This window comes from Propithecus coquereli, unplaced genomic scaffold (assembly GCF_000956105.1).
Source record: "Propithecus coquereli isolate 6110/MARCELLA unplaced genomic scaffold, Pcoq_1.0 Scaffold13, whole genome shotgun sequence".
Classification (NCBI taxonomy): Eukaryota; Metazoa; Chordata; class Mammalia; order Primates; family Indriidae; genus Propithecus; species Propithecus coquereli.
In genome coordinates, this window is record NW_012137191.1 from 15,451,516 (window position 1) to 15,476,935 (window position 25,420).

General features: G+C 45.5%; 1 protein-coding gene across 1 annotated transcript in view; it reads right to left on the minus strand.

Annotated features, from left to right (window-relative positions):
* FAM184B (family with sequence similarity 184, member B) overlaps nucleotides 1-25,420 on the minus strand; it is a 118,661-nt gene that overhangs the window by 7,500 nt on the left and 85,741 nt on the right. Inside the window, exons 8-13 of the mRNA XM_012638455.1 lie at nucleotides 19,994-20,100; nucleotides 10,013-10,142; nucleotides 8,650-8,862; nucleotides 6,842-6,995; nucleotides 3,322-3,485; nucleotides 685-860 (exon numbers count right to left, since the gene is read on the minus strand). Coding sequence (XP_012493909.1) covers nucleotides 685-860; nucleotides 3,322-3,485; nucleotides 6,842-6,995; nucleotides 8,650-8,862; nucleotides 10,013-10,142; nucleotides 19,994-20,100 — 944 coding nt within the window. The remainder of the gene's footprint in view (nucleotides 1-684; nucleotides 861-3,321; nucleotides 3,486-6,841; nucleotides 6,996-8,649; nucleotides 8,863-10,012; nucleotides 10,143-19,993; nucleotides 20,101-25,420) is intronic.

The window sequence follows — 25,420 nt, forward strand, 5'->3', positions numbered from 1 at the left end:
AATTTAGATGAAGTAGACAAATTGCTTGAAAGATACAAACAGCTAAAGTCCTCTCAAGAAGAACTAGATAACCTGAAAAGTCCTGTATCTATTAAAGAAATTGAATTTGTATTAAAAACTTTCCAACGGGGGGGAAAAACAACTGTGAACTCAGGATTGATAAGTTATTATTATAACATGCACAATTAACCGAGTGCTTCCTCCATGTGGGGCGGGGGGATGGGGTGGCCAAGCCCCTCATGTACCGTTCAGTGCATTCTACGACAGCCCTGACGGGCGGTGGTCTTGTCCCCATCTTACAGACGAGGACTCAGGCTGGGAGAGGTCAGCGGACTCACCCAGCGTCACACAGCTGGTGGAGAGCACACCCCACTGTCCGGACTATGCTACTACACTGTCGCCCTACGGATGGATATGAGGACACTTCTGGTATCTTCTGGGCCTGATTCTAGGTCTAACAGATTTCCTGATTTGCAGGGAAACAGGACCCCCTCTTTTATTTGGGGGCAGACCCTGTGCGGTTGTGAAATCTCAAATTTCTAGAGCACTGGAGTGACATCAGTGGACTGCTGGCGTCTTAAGTGTCTAGTGTCTTTACGAGGGGAGGATGCCAAGGGGGTGACCCCATTTCAGGTGCAAGGAAGGAAGGCAGCTGCGGGTGGTGGCGGTGTCGGGCAGACGCACCTGCGCTGGTCGCGGAGCTGCAGCGCCTCCTGCTGGTGCTGTTCCGCCTCGGCGCGCAGCCGCCGCACCGCGTCCTTGAGCTGCGCGTTCTCCTCCCGCAGCCCGCCCGCCTCGCTGGGCCCCTCCTCGGCCGCGCCGCCCGCCGGGGAGCCGGCCTGGCCCGGGCCGCCCCGCACCTGCGGAGAAGGCAGCCAGGTGAGACGTTCTCAGGAGGCGCAAAAGGCGGACAAGGGACAAAGGGCCGGCGAGGCGCTGCCGCGAGATGCAGACCCCTGGGCTCTGCGCCCCTTCTGGAGCCCAAGTCAGCCTTACGTTGGGGCTCCCGCCCAGTCTCTTCGAGTTGCCCTGCATTGCGAGTTGACCAAATCTGGCCCGCAAGGACTTTAATAAAGCTGGTGGGCCAAGAACGTGGCTTACATCCAAACGAGCAACCCAGCCCACCTGTTCCATGCTCCATGCCTTTGCCCTCCCTGCCTAAACTCACGGCCTCAGTGTGGTCGTCCGACCCCCCAGGGGAGCACTGATACGTTCCTCCTCTCTGTAAGAGTAAGGCCAAAGTGACTCCTCTGTCTACACGCTGGTTTCCTCCACTAGACTGGGAGCTGTTCGTCTCATCTTTCCAGTTCTACAGCACGTGGTATTCAGTAGGTGCCGTATGAATGCTTACTAAATGAAACTGCTGGAATGTCAGTGGTTCAGCTAGAAACACAGATTGGTGTCCACCACTAAATGGGGTCATATTTAATCCATGATTAGTGAATAAATGTTACGGTTTTCAAATTCACTCCAACATGTCTGAAGGCTTGTGCATTTATGTGTTTAAAGCACACAAACACTGAAGAGATTTGCACAGGGCGAATCTGCAGCCCATCCCCACATCTCTTGCTTCCTGTCCTGGGGTCTGCATGGTGTGGGACGCCCCTGGTGGCATTCCCACATGCATAACCCGGAAGAGCAAGAACTGGGAGGCTGCTTCCCTGTGGGGACCACTTCTGACCCACGGGACACAGAAGCAGATGGAAAAATGCGTTCCCCTCTTGTCTCCGGTGGGACCAATATGAGAATTATTTCATAGGGCTACTCAGAAGATCCCAGCAGGATGGAACACCACTTACCTCTGTGGCAGCCAGCTTGGGACTGCATCCTTGTATTGTGTCCCCTTTTGACTCCTGCTGCCCAAGGTTTTCCTCTTTGTGGATACCCCTACATCTGCTCTCTGTGCGGGTGGCCCCTGAGGCCACGCTATTCCAGGTGAAGGCGAGGGCTGGTGCATGGCTGGCCAAGTATCATCTCATTCACTCGGGGCTTCCTGGTTTCTATCCAGAGCCCTTGGGTGAACACTGACTCCTGTCATGGCCCGGTCGCAGGCTGTCACCATCCTCAGCTTCCCCTGTCCCCTTTCGTAGGTACTGGTGACTCCCAGTGATCTAGAACCCTTAATGGAACACAGTCTGTCTTCCCTCTGCTAGACTCAACTGCCGGTTGAACTCCCTGTGATTCACCATTTGTTAATATTTCTCATGTCAACACAGAAATCGTCTTCCTATGTTCAGCACCAGCACAATCTGGCATAAATGATCCCAGGGTCCCCTGGACCTTCAGCAGGGCTGGGACTCCAACTTATCATCGCCATCACAGCCATGGGCAGAAACCCTGCCGAGCGCTGGGAGTGGGGTGGGGATGAGATGAAGCTGAACAGATGCAGCTTGTTCTCAGCAGACTCCTGATCCAGGCAATAAGAACAGCCCTGAAATGTTGGGTCCCTAACAGGACCACGTGGTAGGTCCCAGCAGCAGCTGAGCCGTCCCACCTGGCAGTGCTCCAGGAGCTCAGGGGGGAGGGGTTGCGATGTGCGGGGGAGGCCCCCAGCTTGGAGGGGTACACTGGGTGTTCGGGCAGGAGGAGTGGCGCACGCGAAGGACAGAGGCGGGTGCAGATGCCAGGTGTATGAGCTGAGGGGGAACATGGCTGCAGATACAGGTTGCAGCCGGTGGCGCAGGCTGTTCATTGCCAGGGTGAGGCAGCTAGAGCTTATTCCAGTGGGAGCCGAAGGCTTTATGTGAAGTGGTGCTGGGCTTTAGGCGAATACCTGAAGCCGTGTGCGATGGGCTGGAGGGATACAGGTTGTTAGGCGGATACTGTGCTGCCCAGCTAGACCAGGAACGCTGGACACGGGGAAGGAGATTCAAGCACAGCCAGGACTGAGCCTGCGTGACCACATGCTGCTCCACTTAGGGAACAGTGAGCTCTAGACGGCGAGCCTGTCTGGGAAGGTGTTCTGAGACATTCCCCTGCAGATCCCAGGGGGTTCTGAGACATTCCCCTGCAGATCCCAAGGGTTCACCCAGACCAGCTGCGTTGTGGGCCTGTCTGGCACTGACGCCCGGTGATGCCAGGGTGTCTGAATTATAAATAACATGCAGTACTTAAAACCTGCTTTTTTTTTTTTTTTTCGCTTTTCAAAGAGAAGAGGCTACAGGCCCACCGAGTATCCCCAGGTCTGTGGAGAAGAAAGGTCTTCCCCATGTCAGACGGGAACGATCGAGTACCCAGAGCCCATCTTTTACTGGGCTTGTCACTGCAGCCCTGAAGCTGCTCCAGCAGGGGTATGGCCTGGGCAGGGGCAAGGGCACTGACCTCTGTGGCAATGGCATGGTCCTCGTTGTCCCCTGGACACTGGCCAGTGGCCTGCCGTCTGCTCAAGCTGCCGAGGGCCCTCAGCTCAGCCTGCAGCGCCTCCAAGTCCTTCTGGTGCTCGGAGCAGGTGGCTTGCTGCTCCGACAGTTCCTTCCTGAGGGACTCTGGAGAAGAGAGAGCAGCGGAGGGTCAGGTGCAGGGGTGAAGGCTGGAGTCTGTCCTGAGAGGACAGCAGTCTCTGGGGTGGGCTGGAGTAGGTGGCTGCTGAAGGCTTTGCTTTGAGTTCCCCAAACTCATTCCAAGATAACAGTAACAACATGTACTGAGCGCTAATGTGCTAAACTCTTTGGAAACTGTTGCCATTCAAGCCCCACAACCATCCCATCTGGTATGAATTATCATACCCCTGCCCACCCCTGCTCCATTTTAGGCTGGGAGAACTGCGCATTAGAGAGGGTGAGTAAATTACGCAAAGCCACACAGCTATTAAATGGTGGAGCGGAGATTTCAAAACTTCAAGTGGTTCTTTGCTCTGAACCACCTACGTGGCCACTGTTGGTTGGTTAGGACGGGTGGTAGGTGAGGGTGGGGCAGCCTGAGCCCAGGGCTGAGTCCTGAGGCAACACTTGACCTCAGCATCAAGTTGGAAACCAGGTGAAGAACAAGGAATTGTCAAACGACCCAGGGGCCTCTCCTGGGTGTGAGGGTCTCAAGTCGGAAATTTTGAAGTTTATGTCATCTCCTAAGGAGATAAAACATTCACAGGTTCTTGGGTTCTTGGGTGGATCATGGAGGCAGGAGATGGCATGTCATCCTGACAGGATGGGGACTAAAACCAGACCAGGAGAAATGTACAGCTCTGTTAAACTCAGGGGGGAGTAAGGCCAGAAACTGAAGTTTCTCCTCTGAGGATGCTAACTGATTTCTAGCAGTACACTAGATCACTAGATACTGCCCAGCACAATCAAAAGGCAAAGAAAACAATTATTTCAAAATGGATATTTTCAAATAGAGTAGATGTTATTCAGTGAGCCATTACTTTTTAAAAAGAAGATAATTTTCCAGTGCTAGTAAATTTCATACTTCACTTTTCTGTTATGGATTTTTGAGACTCTTTTAGCTATTGCAAATAATCTTTGAAACATTGTTCAGATAATTTATAAGCCATGAGATATGCACCTAGTACAGGCTTCCGTACAGAGCAAATGCTCAATGTGTATTTGTAAAATAAACAAATGATATGTGGAGTGAAAATGAATGATATTGTAAAAGCATATCAGTTGTAAAAGATTCCTCATAAGTTTACTAAGCTTCTCTCAAAGGTCAAAGGTACAGTATATTAAACACATATAAAAGCTTAATATATTCTGATGATGTTAACAGGAAAAATTTACGTAGTTGTCTTTCTTACCCAACAGAATTTTAATAAAGTAATTTCTATAGATTATTTTCTTTTCTTAAAAAAATCTAAACACAACCCAAATTTTTGAAAATAATTATCAAAAAAATTCAATAAAATCCTTTAACAAAGCACAAACTACAGGGTATTCATTCTTTACCCTTCACCCCTTCTCATACCTTCCCACCATCCACCCTTCCATCTGTCCATCCATCCATCCGTCCATCTGTCCCTCCATCCATCTGACCATACATCCATCCATCCACCCATCCGTTCATCTGTCCACTTAATCCATCTGTCCATCTGTCCGTTTGTCCATCCATCCGTCCATTGGTCCATCCATCCATCCGTCCGTCTGTCCGTCCATCCATCCATCCATCCATCCACCCACCCATCCATCTATCTATCCGTCCATCCAGCCAGCCAGCATGTCGGGGTCCCAACCCAGCACACCAGTCTTCTGGTGGACACCAACCCTCCCTGCCCTTCACACAGTGACCTATCTGCCGGTCAGCTGTGTCTCACACAGGTATCAGAGGAGAAGTGACTGGGACCAGGAACATCAAATAGCACCCTGCCCTTGTGATGCCACCCACCCAATACCACCCACAAAGCTTGCGATTTATTATCATCATCACAGAGTCCTAAAAGCTCCTTCTTCTGGGACTGGCGCTGAAAATCCCAGTCTGTCCCCAGGAGCTTTCTGTGGGTCTCTCCGGATTCTTTTCTCCAGGACAGACTGGGCTGCTGTGAAATCACAGGGAAGGGGTGGTGGGGACATCTGTGACGACAGCTGCTGCTGGGTGTCAGCATCGCCAGGGGTCCAGCCTGACCTGGACCTGGGAGCCCTGGACCTGAGCCACGTGGCACGGCCTGGGTTCTAGCTCGTATGGTGTGTCTTCTTTAGATGCTGCCAACGCCAGCATTTCCCACACGGGACACCTCCATTCCAGGGTAGCTGCCACCTGGGGAGTCTGTGGAACTCTCTCTCCTTCCTGCTCCTCCCATCACTTCCTCCAGAAAAATGCAGTCAGTGGACACACTGTCCAGTGAAACTCAACCAAGCCGCAAAGTAGAGCTTACTCACTTACAGAGGTAAAGAAAACGCTCTTCCCAGAATTCTCTTAAGGAGAGCCCTGTCTGGGTTGGGAAGAAGTATTTAATAAAGCCAATATGGTCTCTGATGCTAAGCGTGAAATAAAAAGAGGTATTTGTTTTGTTCTTAAGAGTGGGAAGACAGATGAGAGGAAAGTAGAAAGTGAGTGAGAGAGATGATCTATAAAATTGGAATGAGGTCTCCAGAGTCAGCCATGCAATGCTGGAGTATTTAGTAACAACAGTGGACACTTACATAGCACTTGCTACATACCAGGCTGTTCTAAGCACTTCGCTGGTATTTACTCATGTAATCTTCATTCCAGCTCTGTGGAGGTGAATGCTATTATGATCCTCATTTTACAGATGGGAAAATGAGGCACAGAGCAGTTAACCAACTTGCCCAAGGTCACACAGCTAGTAAGTGTTGGAGCCAGGATTCGAATCCAGGCAGTTTGGCTCTAGAAATCTCACTGCCTCTGTGAACTTCCAGAATGCTGTGTGTGAGTGGTTTTTCATGTGGAAACTGAAGAGGAGCTACATTTTGTGCTGGGGAGAATGTGTGGGCAGGCAGAGGAAGCAGAGCAACATCCAGGAGTCTGGAGGCCTAAGTTCCCCCGATTTGCGGAAATCTTCAGAACAGAAATGAGAGGTTGAGGCAATCCCGCAAAACTCTTATGAAGGCTCAGAGATCTGCATCATGTTTGATACTAATAATGATGAGAATGATAGTATCTACATTCACTGGGTTCATGTGATATGCTAGGCACTTTATATTTCATATCTCATTTAATCCACACAATGACCCTACGAGGTAGGGACGATTGTGACTCCATTTTATAGAAAAGGAAAATGAGGCTCAGAGTGATGTACCCTAACAGCTAGTTGGTGGCAGAGCCAGGACTGTCACCTGGCCTGTGTGCCTCCAGACTCCTGGAGCTCACCCTGGCCCTCAGCTTGCCACTGGTTTCTACGTGCAGACCTTGCGAGTGGCCAGGCCCTCCCAGGTGTACACTGGGTGGATACCTAGCAGCAGGGTCTGCTGAGCCTGCATCCTCTCACGCTCCTCCTGCAGCTCTTGCCTGGCCCTTTCCTCCAAGGCCTGGAGCTCCAGCCGGTGCGCCTGGTGTTGGATCTGGAGGCTGTGGCTGGATTCCTTCTTCAAGCGCTCCTCTGTGGCCTGTGGGCAAAAGCAGGAAGAAAGAGGCATGAAAGTGAGCACCCATCCCTTCGGCCAAGCTCCTCCGAGCCAGGGCGCTCTGAGCCCTCGCTACTCCCCCGTGGACAGCTTATCAAGCAACAACAGAGAATGCTCCAGCAATGGCCTGGCTACGGCAACCATTTTGTACCACGCGAATCTACCTCCATCTACAATCGATTGGGCCACAGTGGACACCTGCTCCAAACTGGGCCAATCAGAGTTCCTTCATTGGAAATTTGGTGTTGGAGGTAGGGGAGAGAAAGCAAGAGAGACAGACAGACAGACACTGACTGTAGCTCTAAATTTAACATGCTCAGGCGCACCGAGGTGAGCATCTTGTATCTGCCCCAGGACCAGTGTGGCGGAGGCTGCTGCCTGTGGAGAGAGCCCAGGACTGGCGTGCAGAGCAGAGCAGCAATGCCAGAAGATGAAGATTTGGGTCGGGGAGACTAGTGCTTTTCAATCTCTCGTCTGGTCTGGTCCTAAGAACTGGCTATGTCTCTGCCCTTGGGTTCATTTTTATGTCCACTTTTTTTTTTCATTTATTTATTTATTTTTGGTTTATTTGTGCTTTCACTCAACAAACAGTCATTTGTTGATGCCCTGCTATGTGTCAAGCACCCAAAGCAAGTCCTATGGACAGCTGTGTAAAGTTTAATAAACTTGTTTTCACTGCCTGCCTAACTTAGCTCAAGTTGGTTTCGCTGATAGGTACAAAAATGACCCCTGAGGTGTCCATGTCTGAGTCCCCAGAAACTAAATATGTTACCTCACAAGGGATTTTTGAGATTATGAATTGTCTTCCCATTATGATAGATGAGGATTTTAGGTTTCGTCCACTGTACCTCTTCCATGCCTTATAGATGGCTGTATCACTTTTTGAAAATATATTTAGGTACACTCCATATTTCCACTATTGTATGTAAATATTGTTCACTGCTGAGCTAAATAATTATGATTAAACTGCTACCATGTGCAACGTTCTGTTTTTCCTTGTATTAATAACTGCTGCGTTTTTTTATTTGCTTAGTTTTCTTTGGATATTTGGGTAAGGCTCCCTACCATTTCTAAATGCTTCCTAAAACACTTTCAAAGCAATTTTCCACATGGCCAAATCTGTCAGAGAATCCCTCAGTTCTATTTTCCCCAGGAGACATCTGTTCCTGAGCTCTCAGCCGCCTTGCTGAGTCAGGACTGAGCTGTCTGGCAGGCAGCAAAGCCAGCCTCCGAGAGCCTTCCCCCTTGCTCCCGCACTGCAGCGCCCCCACCCTGGCTCCCTTGTGTTCCCTCTTGCTTGGTTTGCTGCCTTGTTCTTGTGAGACCCATTCAAGGAACTTCCTAAGAGGGCGGGAAGGGAATGCCTTCTGAGAAAGCAATGTTTAAGCCAGGCCAGAAAGCAGAAGGCACTAGAGAACTGCACTCGAACCGCCCTTTACTAGCTGTGTGACCTTGAGCAAGTTACTCAATCTCTCTGAGCATCCTTCTTCATCTGGAAAAATGGAATACACTAATAACAACCTTGTAAGATTATTGTGGGGATTGGAGAAAATGTAAAAAGGGCACCATTTAGTGCACAGCAGATGCTCACACAGCAGGTACCCTTAGAGGATGACCTCATAGTCATTACACTTACCCTGAGTTCCTGAGCTTTGGCCTTCTCCAGCATGCGCAGGGCTCGCTGGTGGGAAGCCTCGAGCTGGGCTCTGGCGGCCTGGCCCTGCTGAGAGCTCTCCTGGAGCTCGCGTTGCAGTTTCTCCCGCTCCTGGTCTGCGAGCTGCTTGAGCACCTGCAGGTCCTCCCTGTAGTTGCTGGCGCACTGCTCCAGAGCCCGCTGCATCCGCGACACCTGCCCACCAGGCATTCCGCACTCAGCCTAGACCCCTTACCCTTTCTGGGATTTTTTTTTTTTTTTGAGACAGAGTCTCACTGTGTTGCCTGGGCTGGAGTGCCATGGCATCATCCTAGCTCAGAGCAACCTCAACCTCCAGGGCTCAAGCTCCTCCTGCCTCAGCCTCCTGAGTAGCTGGGACTACAGGCATGCACCACCATGCCCGGCTAATTTTTTCTATATATTTTTAGTTGTCCTATTAATTTCTTTCTAATTTTAGTAGAGACGGGGTCTCACTCTTGCTCAGGCTGGCTTCGAACTCCTGAGCTCAAACAATCCGCCCACCTCGGCCTCCCAGAGAGCTAGAATTACAGGTGTGAGCCACCACGCCCGGCCTGGGATTTTTTTTAATAAAAGCTTTCTGAATGTCACCTCAACCCAGCTGAGCCTCCTCTGTCTGTGAGAACTCTGAGGGGGGTGGCAGGTGCAAACTAGGAACCCAGGGGTGGCTAGTCCTCCCGGGGGCCCTCAGCTAGAGCCACAAATGCCAGGAAAGAGGGGAAGACAAGCTGGGACACAAACCTTCCAGGAGAAATCAAGAGGGCACCAGAATGCCTCCAGAGACCCGCGCGGTGGCCCCCCTGCCCCTTCAGGTACTTGCTTGAGTCTCACTTCCTTGTTGAGGCTTTTCCTGACACACCCCCTACTTCCATATCACAGAACTGCCTCCATTCCCCTCTACCCTGCTCTGTTTTTCCTTTTTCCTAAAGCCCTTATGGCTTCCAGAGGTACCATGTGATCTACTCACATCCTAGTGCCTAGCATTTATTGTCTGTTCCCACCTCCTCTGCTGAAATACAAAATATACTGTCATCTCTGCTACTAATATATATAATATATACATATATATATTCCTCATATATAAAATATAAGATATTTTGTCTGGTTTGTTCATTGATGTATCATCAATGGTTCATAGCAGGTACTCCTGAGCACAGCAGGTTTTGAATGAATGAATAACTAAAACCAAGAATCCCACTTTGCCCTGGACCTGTAATGCCCTCCCAGCTTGGATGTGAATCGAGCCCTGCATGCACTTCCAAGGTTGTCTCGAAGGAGGGAGGCAGGGTCTCAGTGTGTGGGCACATCCCCACCAAGGCTGTCCTACCTGGGCTTGCAACGTGGCCTTCTGGCTTTGCCAGTCCTCCTGTAGACACTCGATTTCGGGTACCTTCTCCTTCTGCAAAGAGTCCAGTGGAGGTTGCGGGTCACTTTCCTCCATGAGGGGCCCTTCGATCCTTTGAAGATAGGGAGGCAACAATCACAAAAGATCCTAGGGCTGGGAATGACACTACCACCCTGACAACATGTCAGCTGCTTTGGCTGGAAGGAGGGATCTCCAACAGTGGTTAGTGGGGTGAGAAACTTATGACTTTCAAAGAGCAACCTGACATACACAGTGTAAGTGTTATTGCACTTAGGATACAATCGGGATTCAGCAGGAACCACCTGATATCTATTTTAGCAGGTGCTTAATAAATGATGACCGACTGTCGGAATAACTGAGAGCTTAGAGTTACTTATATATGGGGTTCTTGGGGGCTCCAAAAAAGAAGTCTCTATGGTCTAATTTCACAACTCTTCCTGCATATGAAAAAAAAAGGAAACAATAACGCTTTATTTTAACACAGTTTTAAATAGGCCTTTACATATGGAGCATGAATAAGAAAATGCTGGTTTAAAGCTACAAGAGTATCTGCATTCTAGATAAGATGCTGACAAATGTCTTTAGAGGAGACCAGAGCTCCCTTCCTTAATTCTGAACTTTGAAGCAGCTGAGAAACTCAAATGCGATTGCTTTAGGTTGGGATGTTAAGTATTTATCTTGTTTGACAATGTAAAAGGATGCCACGTGGGACGAGAAGGTGGGCATCTCTGTAGAGACTGCCAGGATGTAAGTGACGCTTGGCTTCCCCTGGCAAGGACATCAGCCCAGAGAAGCAGAGGTTGGGGGTAGGGCCCTGGACTAGGAGCAGGGGCTCTCTGCTTGGCAGAAGTGAGAAGGCCCAGGCTGGGGGCTTAACAGAGGGACAGTCGACAGGGACCTCTGCAAGGAAGGGCAGGATGCCAGAAGCAGCCAGGGATGTAGCCAAGGGCATGGTACTAGAGCCACACAACCCGGCTTCAAATTCCAGCTCCATTATTTACTATTTATGTGACCTTGGTGAGGTCTTCAAACTCTTCTGGCCTGAGCTTCCTCCTCAATAACATGAGGTTAATAATGCTACCTTTATATAGGATTCATAAAGTGCTTAAAACAGTGTCTGGAACACAGTAAGAATTATATAAAGAGCTAACTAAACATTTAAAAAGAGAGAAGTTTTCTTTCTCTACATTCTGATTCTCTTGGGTTATCCTCAAGCCTTCTGAAGATGCACTAAACACAACCATCTTTAAGGAGCAATGAAGCGGGGACACGTGGATCTGTGCTCTGGGTATGAAACCAACCCGAGGGTTAGGGGAAGGCCAGAGAAGCAGGGAGAGCAGCCTAGAGCAAGAGTGACGAGTGGCAACACCAGGTCCGCTGTGTCGAACAGGTAAGCTCTTCCTGCGAATCCATGTGGAAGGGCTGGACGTCCTCCCAGGATAGGGGCTCAGTTATTATACTATTATTATTTTGAGACAGGGGCTTGCTATGTTGCCCAGGCTGGAGTGCAGTGGCGCTATCATAGCTCACTGTAGCCTTGAACTCCTGGACTCAAGTGATCCTCCTGCCTCAGCCCCTCAAGTAGCTGGGACGACAGGTGTATACCAACATGCCTGGCCCTATTTTAAATATGCCTTATTGAAGTAAAATTTACATACAGTGAAAGGCACAGATCTTAAGTGTATAATTCAGTGAGTCCTGACATGTATATAACCATGAAACCAAAATCTCAATCAAAATACAGAACATTTTCATAATCCCCAAACTCCCCTTGCAGTCAAAGCTTTGAGTTCCATCACCATAGATTAATTTTGCCTGAGCTTAAGTAGGATACAAACAGAATCATGTGGTATGTATTCTTTTGTTTCTGGTTTCTTTTGTTCAACATAACATCTTTGGGACTCATCCATGTTGTTACATATGTCAGTAGTTCATACTTTTTGTTGCTGAGTAGTATCCCATTACATGAATATACCGCAATTTATTTATCCATTTTCTTTTTTTTGGTTTTATTTTTTTATTTTATTTTTTTTTTGAGACAGAGTCTTGCTCTGTTGCCCAGGCTAGAGCGCCATGGTGTCAGCCTAGCTCACAGCAACCTCAAACTCCAGGGCTCGAGCAATCCTTCTGCCTCAGCCTCCCAAGTAGCTGGGACTACAGGCATGCGCCAGCATGCCCAGCTAATTTTTTATATATATTTTTTAGTTGTCCAGATCATTTCTTTCTATTTTTTTTTAGTAAAGATGGGGGGGGGGTCTCACTCTTGCTCAGGCTGGTCTCGAACTCCTGACCTTGAGCGATCCACCCGCCTCGGCCTCCCAGAGTGTCAGGATTACAGGCGTGAGCCACTGCGCCCGGCCCTATCCATTTTCCTACTAAGAGACATTTGGGTTGTTTATACTTCTAGGCTATTATGAATAAAGCTGCTAGAAATAAGTTTGTCCAAGGGTTTTTGTGGATATGTTTTCATTTCTCTTGCTTAAATGCCTAGGAGAGGAATTGCTGGTAGGTATGTGCTTAACTGTACACAGAGCTTACATTGTATACCCTGCCAGCAATGTATTAATATTAATGAGAGTTGTAGTTGTTCTACATTGTTGCCAACATTTCGTGTTGGCAGTCTTTTAATTTTAGCTATTCCAGTGGATGGGAAATGGTATCTCATTGTGGTTTTAAGTTACATTTTCCTGATGACTAATGATGTTGAGCACATGTTCATGTGCTTATGGGCCGTTCACATATCTTTTTATGTATGTAGGTGTCTGTTCAAGCATTTTGTCCATTTAAATAATTGGTTTGTCTTTTTATTATTGACTTATAAGAATCCTTTACATATTTTGGATACAGACTGGATACTTTCTCCCAATCTGTGGCTTGTCTATTCAATTTTTAAGAGTAATTTTTTTAAATGAATAGAACTTTCAATTTTGATAAATACCAGTTTATTGATTTTTTCTTTCATGATTAGTGTTTTCATGTTCTATCTAAAATATTATTGCCTACCACAAAGTTGCAAAGATACTCTCTTATGTTTACTCTATGAAACATCTCAAATTCATTTTGTGTGTGGGGTATAGTGGGGGTTGAGGTTCATTCTTTTCCAACACCATTTGTTGAAAAACTTCTATCCCCATTGAATTACCTTGGCACCATTAACAAAAATTAATTTATCAGCTATGTATGAATCTGTTTCCAGACACTCCATTGTGTTTCACTGATTAATCTATCTGTACACTGATGTCACAGTCTTTATGATTCCAGCTTTATAATATGTCTTGAAATTAGGTAGCCTGAGTTCTCAAACTTTGTTCTTCAAGTTTTTTAATTTTTTGATTTTTCTAGGTCCTCTGCTTTTCCGTATCAATTTTTAAAACAGCTGATTTGTTTCTACAAATAAGCATATTGGGATTTTATTTGGGATTGCATTGAATCAATTCAGTAGATCAATTTAGGGTAAATTAACATCCTAACAATATTGTATATTTCAATCATGATCATTCTGTCTATAAAGAAAGACATTTTTACTCTTGCTTCCTAATCTGTATTTCTTTTCTTGCTTTATAGTAACTGGCTAGGATCTTCAGTATAATGCTAAATAGTGACAGCAAAGTGTCTGCCCTGTTCCCAGCCGTAGCAGCAGAGTGCTCAGTATTTCACCACTAAGTATGTTGTCTGTAGTTTCTCAAGATGACCTTTTTCGGGTCAAAGAAGTTCCCTTCTATTCATAGATTGCTGAGTTTGTATCATGAAAGGATATTAACTTTGGTTGAGTGCTTTTCTGCATCTATTGAGATGATCATTTTTTTTTATCTTTTAAATAAACTGAATTAAATTGCTTGCTATTCAAATGTTAAACCAACCATGCATTCCTGGGATAAATTCCACTTGGCATGATGTATTTTCCCTTTTCTATACCACTGGATTTGATTTTCAAATATTTTGTTGAGAATTTGGCATTTGTGTAGAATATTAATTTGTAATTTTCTTTTATTTAATGTCTTTGTTAGATTTTGGTAACAGGATTATGTTTTTCTCCTAAAATAAATTGGGGAGTGTTCTATCCTCCTTTTTCTAACAGCTTGTGTAAGATTGGTATTAATCTCTCCTTCAAAATGTTTGATAGAATTCACCAGTGATGCTAACCGGGACTGGAGTTCTCTTTGTGAAAATGTTTGAAATTAAATATTCATTTTGCCATAGGTGTAGATAGAGCTATTTATATTTTCCAGTTCTTCTAGAGTCAGTTCTGATAAGTTACGTTTTTCAAGGAATTTGCTTTTGGACAAATTTATTGGCATAAACTTTGTTCGTAAAATGCTTTTATCCCTTTAATATGTATAGAATCTGTAGTGATTCTTTCATTCCCGATATTGGTTATTCGCATTCTCTCTTTTTTCCTAATCAATCTTACAATGGGTATATAATTTTCAAAGAACTAACTTCTGGTTTTATTAATTTTCTCTACTATTTGCTGTTTTCTATTCCATTGAGTTCTGCTCTTTAGTATTTACTTCCTTCTATTCACTCTGGGTTTAATTTGCTTATCTTTTTCTAGTTTCTTAACAAGAAAACTTAGGGCCAGGCACAGTGGCTCACAACATAACAATCCTAAATGTGTGTGACTAGTAACAGAGCTTTAAAAGTAATGAAGCAAATCATGAGAGAAATAAAGGGAAAAATCCACAATCATAGAGGGAGATTTTGACACCCCTTTGTGAGTAATCTTGGCCCTCTGGGAGGCCCAAGTGGGAGGACTGCTCGAGGCCAGAAGTTCAAGACCGAGACCCCAGCTCTACAAAAATAAAAAATTAGCCAGTGTGATGGTACGTGCCTGTAGTCTCAGTTACTCAGGAGGCTGAGGCAGGAGAACTGCTTTAGCCTAGCAGTTTGAGGTTGCAGTGAGTTATGATTGTGCCACTGTACTCAAGCCCAGGCAACAGAGCAAGACCCCAACTCAAAAAAAAAAAAAAAAGAAGAAGAAGAAAGCTGCTTAGATAATTGATGGTAAAACTTTCTTCTTTTAAATGCTTATTTTTAAGCATTTAAAGCTATAAATTGTCCTCTTTAGCTATGTCTCTCAAATTTGGTATGTCATATTTATTTCACTGAATTTGAAATAGTTAAATATTAATAGTTTCTAATTTTCATTGCGATTTTACTTTTTGACCTTTGGGTTATTTAGAAGTATACTGATACTGCATAATTTCTAAATATTTGAGGATTTTCTTGGTAGCTTATTGTTACTAATTTCTAATTTAATCCCTTTGAGATCAGAGGATACCATCTGAAGTATAGAATATATTACAGAGTATATTTGGTAGCCTTTCATATTGTCTATATTGGTGAAAGTTCTGTGTGCACTTAAAAAATATTTATTCTGCAGTTGTTCAGCGTATTGTCTATAAATGTCAATTAGGTCAGGTTAGTTGGTAGTGTAGTTCAAATCTATATCCTTGCTGATATTAGTCTAGCTGTCCAATCAAACACTCAGAAAAGGGTGTCACGATCTCCATCTATGATTGTGGATTTTTCCCTTTATTTCTCTCATGATTTGCTTTAGTAGTTTTAAAGCTGTTACTAGGTCATACACATTTAGGATTGTTATGTCTTCCAGATGCATTAATTCCTTTACCAGTATGAGATATCTTGCTCTATCCTTGGTAACATTCCTTGTTCTGAAGTCTACTTTGGCTGATATTAAAAGGGGTGCATTAGCTTCCTCTTATTTACTGTTTGCATAGCAGATACTTTTTCATCCTTTTACCTCTAAACCTATCTGTACCTGTATTATTTTGCTAGGGCAACCATAACAAAATACCACAGACTGGGTGGCTTAAACCACAGAAATATACTCACAGTTCTGGACAGAAGTCTCAGGTCAATGTATGGGCACGTCTGGTTTCTTCTGAGGGCTCTCTCTTTGGCTTTCAGATGGCCACCCTCTCCCTGCATCCTCACGTTCTTCCCTCTGTATCATCTGCGTCCTTGTCTCCTCTTCATATAAGGCCACCAGTTGTATGGGATTAGAGCCCACCCTGGTGACCCCATTTTAACTTAAATTACCTCTTTAAAGATTTATCTCTAAAAACAGTCACATTCTGAGGTACTGGAGGTTAGGGCTTCAACATATGAATTAAGAGGGAGACACAATTCAGCCCATAACAGCATCTTTATATTTACATGTCTCTCTTGTAGGCAGCATATAGTAATATCTTGCGCTATGGACTACAGTCTGTATCCTTGATTCATCACAATCTACTTAGAGTTGACGTTGTACCTCTTCCTGTAAAACATAAGTCCCTTAGAACAGTGTAATTCCATTAACCCCGCCCCTGTCCTCGTGCTTGTGTGTCACAAATTCTTCAACCACATGCATTATGAACTCCATAATATAATGTTGTTGTCATTATTCTTCTTCTTAAACAATTAGATTTTTTAAAAGAAATTATGACAAGGAAAAACAGTAGTCTTTTATATTTACTTATACGTCTACCATTTCTGATATACTTTTCTCTTGTAGATCCAGTTTACATCTGGTATTCTTTCAGCTTGAATAAATTCCATTAGCATTTATCGCAGTGCAGGCTGGCTAGTGAAAAGTTCTCTTGGCTTTCAGGTACCTGAAATGTTTTCATTTCACCTTCATTTTTGAAAGATATTTTCACTGGATTTAGAATTTGGAGTTGATAAATTATTTTTCCTTTTAGTATTTTAATGATATTGCTCCATTGTCTTCTGGTTTTCAGAAGAAAATGAGGCTGGAAGGCTGATGAGAAGTCAGCTGTCATTAGCATTCTTGCCCCCTATATGCAATTTGTCTTTTTTTTTTTTTTAAAAAGCGGATTGCTTTTAAGAGGTTTTTGTTTGTTTTGTTTTGTTTTGGTGTATTTTGTTTCCAGCAGATTTTCCATGATGTATCTAGAGATTGTTGACTTTGGATTTGGAGTTCCTTCTGGGAACTCACTAAGCTTCTTGAATATGTAAGCTGATGTATTTTCAGCCGTTATTTTTTCAAATATTTTTTTCCTGCCTCATTTTCTTTCTCTTGTTTCTCTTGGGCTCCAAATACCTGCATGTTATAGCATTTGACATTGTCCCACAAGTCACTGAGGATCTCTTCATTTTTAAAAAATCTTTTTTTCTCTTCATTTTTGGGTAAAACAGTTTCTACTGATCTATCTTAAAGTTAATTTTTTCTTCCCTGGTCTCCAATTTGCTATTATGCCCATCCAGCGAATTTTTATTTTGGGATATTATACTTTATAGTTTTAAAATTTTTCATTATTTCACAGTTTTCAATTCTCTGCTAAAATTCCCTATTTGCTCATTCATCATGATAATATATTCCTTTACGTGTGGTTTTGTTTTTGTTTTAGAGACAGGGTCTTGCTCTGTCTCCCAAGCTGGAGAGCACTGGCATGATCATAGTGCACTGTAGCCTCAAATTCCTAGGCTCAAGTGATCCTCCTGCCTTGGACCGTAAGCACGTGTCACCAAACCCAGCTAAATTTTTTAAAAAAATTTTTGTATAGATGAGGTCTCACTATGTTGCCCAGGCTGGTCTTGAGCTCCTGGTCTCACATGATCCTCCTGCCTCGGCCTCCTAAAGTTCTGGGATTACAGGTGTGAGCCACCGTGCCCGGCCCTCTTTATGTTCTTGAACGTAATTCTTACAATTGCTTTCAAGTCCTTCTCTACTAATTCCAATTCTAGATCATTTTAAGGCTGACAAGCATCCTTCATGAGAGTAACTACTGCATATGCGACCTCACCCCAAAGGAACCACTGCATTTGTTCTGTGTTTATTCTGTCCTGCAGCCCCTAACCTCAGATCCCAAACGACCTTCCCATTTTTTCCCCTGAGTTGCTTGGCCTTTCCACCCCTACCAAAACACTGGTGGGAGCAGCCTTAGACCCCACTACCTTATTTTTTTTTTTTTTTTATATTTGGGGAATCTCTCCTCACTGATACAGCCACTACCTGAGAAAAAAGAGAAGGCTGTCGTGATCACACATGCTGTTGGTCTGCCCAGCATCTTCTCCTTGGGGAAGCCTTTCCTCTTTCCATGGTGACCCTGTTTAGTCCAAAGGATCTGGACGCAGCTAACCCTGCCCTCAGCCCAGCTGGCCCTGGGAAAGGGCATACAACACACGCCCGGCCAACTGCAGTACTCTAGCTCCTGGATGAGAATGGCTGGCTTGAGGACGGACTCTCAGGCCTGGCCTGGACCCACTGGAGACCTCTTTGAAATTTCTGCCAGTGTTTTCAGGAATGAGATTCTTTCCTTCTGAGATCATGAGTTCTAAACAGGATGAGGTTTATGGCTGCCAGTAGTTAAGTGGCAGAACCAGGATTTCACCTGGAGGCCTGACCCCAGAGCCTGTCCTCCTTAGCAGTTTTGCTCAACTGCCTCATAGCTACTGAGACAGAAGCTGGAGGAAGCCGTGGAGTACGATGAGCTCGAGAGTTCGCTGGACTGTGTGCTGCCCTGCTTCCCCACCCACCCGGCGAGCTGCCAGAAGGCAGGGGCTTCTGTGACATCTGTCGGGACCCACACAAGACGGTGGTTAGTGCAGGGCAGTGCATCATAACTGTGGTGTCCTCAGAATAACCTGGGCAGCTTTCTCAAAACACACACAGCTGGAATGTACTATAGACTGACTGTATCAGAGTCTTATGAGGCGGTGTAACAGGATGTGTTGTATTTGCTCCGCAAATTTCACTCTCCTCTCCTCTTGCCTCTTGTAGCTATGAGTGTGCTGTAGACTGAACTGTGTCTCCCAAAATTCATATGTTGAAGCCCTAACTGCCAATTTGATGGTATTTGCAGATGGGGGCTTTGGGAGATAATTAGGTCATAAGAAAAGACAGGGGAGATCTCTCTCTTTCTCTCTCTCTCTCTCCCCACCACATGAGGACACAGTGAGAAGATGATCATCCACAAGCCAGGAAGAGAGTCCTCACCAGGAACCAAATCAGCCAGCACCTTGATCTTGGATTTCCCAGTCCCCAGAACTGTGAGAAAAAAATTTCTGTGAAGTCACCCAGACTGTGGTGTCTTGTTACAGCAGCCCAAGCTGACTAAGACACATAAAGACCACATTCTTCTCTGCCCATTGATATCAACTTTGGTCCTATGACTTGCTCTGGCCCAAGGAACATGGGTAGAAATGAGAGTGCAGTTCTGAGTATAGGCTTTAGGAGGCAGTGCGTGTTTTCATCAGCCCTTTTGAGCTTCTTCTCCTTACTTGCCAACAACACGCCCTAGATGGGCGCTAATTCTTTGGCCTGGGCCAGAATAAGGCATGTGGAGCAGACCTGAACTCTGCGTCATGGCAGAGCAATACTCCTGGCCCTCAGCCGGCAGCCAAGTTCATATAAGCCTGGCAGAGCTAAGCATAAATGTAGCTTGCCTAGGAGCTAAAAATCACTGATATTTGGGGGTGTCAGTTATAGCAGCAACAGTCGACTGATATAGGTGACATAGATGGGGATTTCCTCTGGGTGACAAAGCTCCCCTATCTCTCCTACTCAAAGGACACTTGTCAGAGCCCCCTGAACCTCTCTGGTTCTGAGGGATGCCCAATTACAAACATTAAAAATAAAAAATAAGTAAAGAACACTTTGAAATATAGGATTAGAGCTTCGGGGCCACTCCAGGTCTGAATCTTGGGCAGGTTTACTAATTTCTTTGAGCTTCAGGTTGTTAAACTATAAAATGGCCTCTCTGGGCTGATGTGACAATTAAAAAAGATAGTTTATGTGAAGCCCATAGCTTTGCTGAAAACATACCAGATATGTCTATTCCCTTCCTAAGCATTGATGCAAGGGGCAGCGATAAATACTTGAGGCTTGAATGAATGAATGAATTAGTGAATGACTCCTTCCAAATCCGAGTGCTCATTCGCTGAAGCTCTCGGCCGTCTGCCTGCCCCTCGTACCTTTCCTCTCCGTCGCTGCGGGCTCCTTCTTCAGCTGTTAACTTATCTTGACACTCTTCTCTTCTGGGTGGTGTCTGACAAGTTTCATTCGCCTTCGAGCGCGGATCCTAAGGCAAAAAACATGGCACTATGAGATTAAGCACAGCTCCTCGATTCAGCCTGTGGCTTATTCAAATCAGAGACAGGCGCCCGGCTCGGCTCGCAGGCCTGAGATGATGAGGTGCCTGGAGCAGTGTCTGCCTCATCCTAAGTGCCAGCCCTCACGCTTGTGTCCCGTGTTTCTGTCTGAGAGCATTTCACACAGCTGACAAAACCAAAGCACGAAGAGAGGAAGCAACGTGCCCTAGTCCCACCGTCACTGAGGAGTGGAAACGGGAGATGCAATCGGGCAACAGGACCCTGGGAGCTGAATCCTGGACCACTTTGTGATACTGTCCCACGTACGACCCAGGGAGAGGGGTCCTTGCCGGGCCTGCTTCGCGGGGCTGCTGTGAGGATCCGAGAACAGTGCAGGCTCAAAGCCAGTGGTCAGTAAGTGCAAGCGATTGTGATTATCATTATTATTTGACCCATTTTATAGGTTGTAGTCTGCTACCTCTCACTACACAGCATCAGAAAACATGGAACTCGCCGAATGACCAGAAGCATTGAGAAATGGGGTTTGGGAGGAGAATATGGAAACTATCATTTAACCACGAGGTTTCTGAATTTTTTACAAATTGAATTTGTTCATGTTATCATTCTCCCCTTTCCACAGGATATAAAGGTGAAAAAGACTTTCTTATTTTGATTTTTCTACTTGTCATGGTAATCACTGTCCATGAAAACAGTTTAAGACGGCTAAGAACAGATGTGTTTGTTGTTAAATTTCATTAAATAATGATAAATTGTAACCTGGGTTTTTCACTAACTTAAGTTGCACAGCCTTGAGCCAAATGTCTTCCCTTTTCTGGACCTGAGCTTCAGCTGTGAAACAAAGGGGTTGGCTTACACCTGTGGTTTTCAAACCGTGTTTTAGAGTCCCTGGGAGGTATCTCAGAGGCCCTCAGGGGTAGGAAGGGACAGAGCTGAGGCTGGAGGGTGGGGCTTTGGGCTTCCATCTCCACTTGGCCTGGAATAAAACTACTTTGGTTGCCTTCCCATGTACTGTAATTTCTATAAAAGCCCACCAATGTCAAGGGCAATGATGACCTCCACGTCCCTAAATCCAATGGTCAATTCTCGAGCTTTGGTTAACAGGCCTCCCAGCAGAATTGGAAAGATCTGATGATTCTCTCCTTCATGCAGCCCTCTCTCCTGGTTTTCTCCTCCCCTACCAGCTGCTCCTTCTCAGAAGCTCTTCCTCTCCTACTTCTCAAACTGTAACATGTCCAGAACTGAAATCTTGGTTTTATGCCTCCAAACAACAAGCATGCCCATGCCTCAGGGCCTTTGCACTGGCTGCTCTCGCTCCCCTCTGATATTTGCATCCCTTGTTTCCTCACACCACTCGATGCAACCAAGAGACAGACCTTCCCAGGTTTAAAGCTTGGGCTCTGGTACCAGACTGTGTTTAAATTCCAGTTCTACTTATTAATGATGTAACCTTGGGAAAATTACTTAGATTTTCATGAGGATTAAATGGACCAATACATGTAAAGTCCTTAGAACAGTATTAGGTACATAAGGAATACTAAAATTAATATTCCCTGGGATTATTGTTCCCTGGGCACCTGCTCTAAAACACCGCTCCCCTCACTGTCTTTTCCCCACCTTGCTGTATGTTCTCTCCAAAGTACACATCATGGTCTGAGGTCAATTATTTGTATACTTTTTTATTATCTGTCTTCCTCCCTGGTAGGGAAGCTCCCTGAGGGCAGGGACTCTGTTCACCTGCGTCTCTGATGCCTAGAACAGTGTGGGGCACAGGGGGACACTTAGTAAGCACCAAATGAATAAACCCAAATAAGGCACGGGCCATTCCAGGGTAGCAGCAGGACCATTCTCTCTCACACTTGCCCCACACCTGGGACTGACGCCACTGTCACAGGAAATCCCCTGGGCCTACAGCTGGGGGGTGGGGTGAGAGAGGGCTACAGGCCAAAGCCTGGGTGTTTTCTGGCTCCACTCAGGAGTGCTTTGTGCCTTTATGATTCTTAAGTCCAAGTTCTGTTTGAACCGTAAGTGTTGCCTCTAAATGTAGCAGAATGCCAATGATGCTGGGCCCCTCACTTCCAGAGAATGAGTGTGGAGGTGGCACTCAGGGGCCACTGCCCACTGTGCCTGGGTGGCCCACTGCCCACTGCCCACCCGTCCAGGGTGCTCAGCAGTGACAGCCTGCGAGAGAGCACGAGTTGGCCCTGCCTCCCCCAGCCATTCTCCCCAAGCCCCTGCCTTCTCTCCGGGCTGAATTTGTTCTGTGCCAACTCAGCTAAGTCAGAACTACATTTCCCAGGATTTCCTTCCGTGCATACATCTGGGCTGTGTGACTTTGCATAAAGTTTGGAAGTTGGAAGTGAAGCAGCAGCCCCTTCCTTTTTATGCTTGGATGCTTGCTGCGGGGCACCAGCTCACACACCTTGCCGCTGATGTGCTCGCTCACCTTGTTGGCCCAGACAGTTTTCGGGCTCTCAGCTCCTTTAATTCCCGCCAGACTGCCCCTAGACTTCTCCCTATCTGGGCCAGTGTTGCTGCTCCTGGGGCAGCAGCCGAGCCTGCAGCTCCTCCAGCTCTAGCAGCCGGCTCCGCCTCGGGCTTCTCCCCATCCTGGGCCAGGTGCATGTTTAGCGCCATTACGAAGATGCCATTTCTCTTTTGGGTCCCCGGAATCTTCAAAGTTTCCAGAGCCTTGTCAGCCTCAGGGACTGGCATGGGTCAAGCTCAGCCTCACGGGCTGCAGTTTTTCTGTGATCTTCCTCACTTCACTTCTGTCCGTCTTTCTTCCCGGTGGCCCACCCTGCTGACACCAGGCCCACCACCAGATAAAGAAGCAACAGTTGAACAAAAATGTTTAACTGGCTCCCGCAACTGTGTCAGGTCAGTTCCTAAATTTAATCTTTTTTTTTTTTTTTTTTTTTTTCGAAACAGAGTCTCACTCTGTTGCCCGGGCTAGAGTGCCGTGGCATCAACCTAGCTCACAGCAACCTCAAACTCCTGGGCTCAAGCAATCCTCCTGCCTCAGCCTCCCGAGTAGCTGGGACTACAGGCATGCACCACCATGCCCGGCTAATTTTTCTCTATATATTTTTAGTTGTCCAATTAATTTCTTTCTATTTTTAGTAGAGACGGGGTCTCGCTCTTGCTCAGGCTGGTCTCGAACTCCTGAGCTCAAACAATCCACCCGCCTCGGCCTCCCAGAGTGCTAGGATTACAGGCGTGAGCCACCGCACCCGGCCTTTTTTTTTTTTTTTTTTGAGACAGCGTCTCACTCTGTCACCCTGGGCTAGAGTAGTGGAGTCATCGAGCTCACTGCAACCTCAAACTTCTGGGCTCAAGCAATCCTCCTGCCTCAGCCTCCTGAGTAGCTGGGACTACAGATGTGGGCCACCACGCCCAGCTACTTTTTTCTATTTTTGGTAGAGACGGGGCCTCGCTCTTGCTCAGGCTGGTCTCCAACTCCTGAGCTCAAGTGATCCTCCCGCCTCAGCCTCCCAGAGTGCTAGCATTATAGGCATGCCTGGCCCATAAATTTAATCTTATATCCTGTATCATTCCCAGTAGTTTGTTTCTCTGATCAAACCCAACTGATGCACCCTTTAGTCTCCAGATCCTACTTAGCCTTCAAGGTCCTACTCAGCTATTACTTTCTCATGAAGACTTCATGATCTCTTCTGTTGCAATTACACCTCTTCTCTTGAAGTTCCCATAACAATTTTTTGGTACCATAATTTTCTTACAAATATTTATTGATCACTTACTGTGTGCCAGGCACTGTTCTAGGGACACATGAATAAACAAAACAGACAAAAGTTTTTCTGCCTTGTATTAGTTATAGTAGCATTTTCTCTCTCCCTTCCTAGACTATAAGTGAATGTAAAAGTAATCCCAGACACAATTTTTTAAAATGCTATAAATCCTACAGCCAGTAATTGAGAACCTTCAATCACAGCTATTTATCACAGCCTGAATCCTCTCTCTTTACGGTATGTAACTGGGAACTGAAGTTTAGCTGGTTAACATCCACTAGTCACAGGGCCCAGAAAGTTGGGTTCATTGTTGTACACTTTCAAAAATGATGTAACTGAACGGATTACAACCTACCTATGGACCTCCTGTGTCCCCTAGTTTCAGGTATTTGGGGCATGAAAAATATCTCAGAGATCTCCAATTCCCATCAAGCCCAGCAGCAAATATCATAGTCTAAGCAAAATAGCTTTGTGAGTCATCTGCCATAAATACAGGTTCTGTATAAACCTAGGGAAATTGCATGGTGAATGTGGAACAATAGCAATAAAAAATCAGAATAGCATATAGACTACTGCAATATAAATACATAAATGATGTATAATTAATTAGGTCCAGGTTTCAAAAGGAAAATTAAGGGTTACAAAGGAATCTTGGTAAATAGACAAAATATGTTGGCAAAAACAGTTCTAATGACAAACATGAACGGGCTAAGTTCAACATGGAGATCTAGCCTGATAAAAGGAATCATTCACTAAAATACTTTAATAATGAACCTGTAGGCATCTTACAACAGAGCCGTAAACATAAGGCAGAATGTTCATAACTGTAGGGACAAATGGGGAAATATGTAATTATAATGGGAGATTTTACTATATATATCTCAGAAATTGATACATTAAACAAAATAAGCCAAGATAAGAAAGATTTGAGCAACAAGATTAATAAGCTAAACCCAACAGCCAAATAAATAAATAAATAGCTACTAATATATATGGTACTTAGTATGTACCAAGCCCTCAACTCTTTGAGATGTGCACTATCTACCCATTTTAAAGGGGATGAAACTGAGGCAGGAGAGGATATGTAACTTGCCCGAGGTCATACAGTAAATATATCCACAGAGCTAGGATTCAAATATATGCTTTTGCAACCGAACTGAGAATGTATGCTTTTTTTCTATCCATAGGGAAGATTTTAAAAAATCGACCCCACATTAGTCTACAAAGAAAATATCAACACAGTTCAAAGTGCTGACATTTTACAGACTGTGTTATCTGATGGCATTGCAATAAAATTAGGAAGCAACAAGAAAGTAGGTTAAGAAAATGAGATAACGGCTGGGTACGATGGCTCATGCCTATAATCCTAGCACTCTGGGAGGCTGAGGCAGGAGGATCGCTTGAGATCAGGAGTTCGAGACCAGCTTGAGCAAGCGCAAGGCCCCATGTCTACCAAAAATAGAAAAAAGTAGCTAGGCATAGTGGCCCATGTCTGTAGTTCCTGCTACTCGGGAGGCTGAGGCAGGAGAATCGCTTGAGCCCA